This window comes from Bidens hawaiensis, unplaced genomic scaffold (assembly GCF_021521415.1).
Source record: "Bidens hawaiensis isolate Kalapana, Puna unplaced genomic scaffold, B.hawaiensis_p1.1 tig00028481_1, whole genome shotgun sequence".
In the NCBI taxonomy this organism is placed as follows: domain Eukaryota; kingdom Viridiplantae; phylum Streptophyta; class Magnoliopsida; order Asterales; family Asteraceae; genus Bidens; species Bidens hawaiensis.
The window spans coordinates 12,959-15,206 of record NW_027494652.1 but is presented as its reverse complement, the minus strand read 5'-3'; the positions used below and the strand labels follow the sequence as shown (position 1 = coordinate 15,206).

The 2,248-nt window shown below is 36.0% G+C and overlaps 1 protein-coding gene across 1 annotated transcript; it reads right to left on the bottom strand.

Moving 5' to 3' along the window:
• Positions 1-1,499: 1,499 nt before the first annotated feature.
• LOC143577175 (ninja-family protein AFP3-like) lies at positions 1,500-1,982 on the bottom strand. The gene has a single exon (XM_077061086.1). It carries the CDS (start codon positions 1,980-1,982, stop codon positions 1,500-1,502), a length of 483 nt encoding a protein of 160 aa, XP_076917201.1.
• Between the last annotated feature and the right edge of the window lie 266 nt (positions 1,983-2,248).

Here is a 2,248-nt window from a genome sequence, read left to right as displayed (position 1 = left end):
TGATATCTTTTTTATTTGTTTTGTTAGTTTCGTTAATATTAAGCATCTTTGATTTATATATGTATGGAAAATTTTTAGTTTGATTTGTGTTTGCATCTATATTTGTATGATTTTGTAAATTTTTGTATATATATGATAAAATTTTTAAAGAAGTTTTTTTTCAAAGAAATTGTGACCAGAAAATATTAAAAAAAAAAAAAGCGGTCGCATAATTTGCGACTGCAGCAGTGGTCTCAATATCAGAATTTGCGACCGCAACAGTGCTCTCAATATTTGCGATCGCAGCAGTGGTCTCAGAATTTGCGACCGCAGCAGTGATCTCAGAATTTACAGCCGAAGATTTTGTTCTCAAAATTTGCGATTGCAGAATTGCTCAAAATTTGGTCGCAAATAATATGGCGGTTGCAAAATGGTCGCAATAGGGCAATTGCGACCTGTATTTTTCCCACCGCATATTTGGTCGCAAAGTCGTCGCAACTAGGCTATTGCGACCGTTTCGTGACCGAATATGTGGTCGCAAATGCCAAGTTTTCTAGTAGTGATAATCCGAATATCCGAAAAATCTCATAACTGCTATTCGAATCCGAATCGGAATTTTTGGATATTTGAAATTTCGGTCAATTCGGATAATCAGATATAGATTTGAATTCTTTTTAACACCCATAATTTGCATACTACACAAATTTGAAGAGAACATGAGAAAACATTTAATACACTTCCCTTGATCCAGAACGTAACTCTCTCACTGAGAATGGGGAAAAGGAGCGCTTGTACAAATTTCTCATGGGACTCGATGATGTCATAAGGCTAGGGGTCGCTTATGATCTTGTTTCAAAGGTTGAAAAGATTGCTGCCAATATGCGCTCAAATGCAACTTAAATGAGAACACAAACACAATGCTTGGCGAAATGATGGATGGAAAAGATCACACAAAACTTATTACATTAATTCCGAATCAAGCCTAAGGAATATCCAATGAAGGCTTTGCTATGCTAACCTAGTTCTTCCAAGAACAAGTCGGAGCATACATCACATGTAAGTTTCCTTCAAATCTCCCATGGATTATAGACTCTGGTACAACAAGGCACATTACCTATGTAGACGGAATGCTTTGTCACACCCGAAAGGGAGGTCATCATTCACCATACCCAATAGCAAAAGTGTACCGATATAAAACATTGGAAGTACAATTAAAATTAATAAAAATAAGGGAAAATAAATAAAAAAACTCCAAAAACATATATGATTTGATATGGAAAATAAATACAAAGTAGGTGATAATGTAGAGTGTGAATTTTTATATGAACTTTCCTTTTTTTTTTCTTTGAGGATGTACGAGAAACAATGAAAATAAATTTAGTGTGATGTGAATACAAGTTATCAAGATGTTGGTGTGAAACAATATGTCAAGCAAACAAAGAAGTAACAAGAATATGTCTTAATGGATGCTCAACCTCCCCACCACCACCATGTTTCACAAACTCCACCGGAGTTAAAAATCAACCATGACACACACATACTATCCTAATTACCTCTTCATCTTCTTCTCCATATCTATACAATAACCCTCGTATCCTTTTACCACCTTTAGTAGTAACACACGGCATCGTTTCATCAAATGTCGAAAACGGTAAAGACTGCTCATCTTGTTTCTTCCCTTTCACCATTCTCGCATTCTTTAACTTTTCAACTCGTTTCCGCTTAGCCTCCAACCGCCGTAACGACTGCAACTGCTTCCTCTGCGGCAGAGAACTTGTTCTTGTAATTGAAGAAGCACCATACAGCTTGTTGATGTTATCAGTAACAATATTTTTATTATCATTGTCATCAATAGTAACTGATCTTTGTGGTGGTGATTCTGGTCCGAATCTACCGTTCAAAGACAACCCTATATTCAGCTCTACTACATTATCCGACCGCCCATGTTCCTCTCTGCATGTAAACCTTTGCAACATGTTTCTTGAATCTTGATTTTCCTTCATAGCTTCAAACAAATGTGAATGAATAATACTAATATTATTATTATTTTCAAGTTTCAATATTGAAAGAGAAGTTAATGATATTTATAAGACAGGGAAGCCCATAACTCGAATTATGAGACGGACAGTTGGGTGGACACGTGGCGGTAGAAGTGTTACCCACGCAAGAAGAAGACAAAAGCGAAACGACAAAGCCAGCATTAAGGCGAACCTATAGAAACTTGACACGTTGTATTATTTATTTTATATATTTTTTGAACGGCCACGTT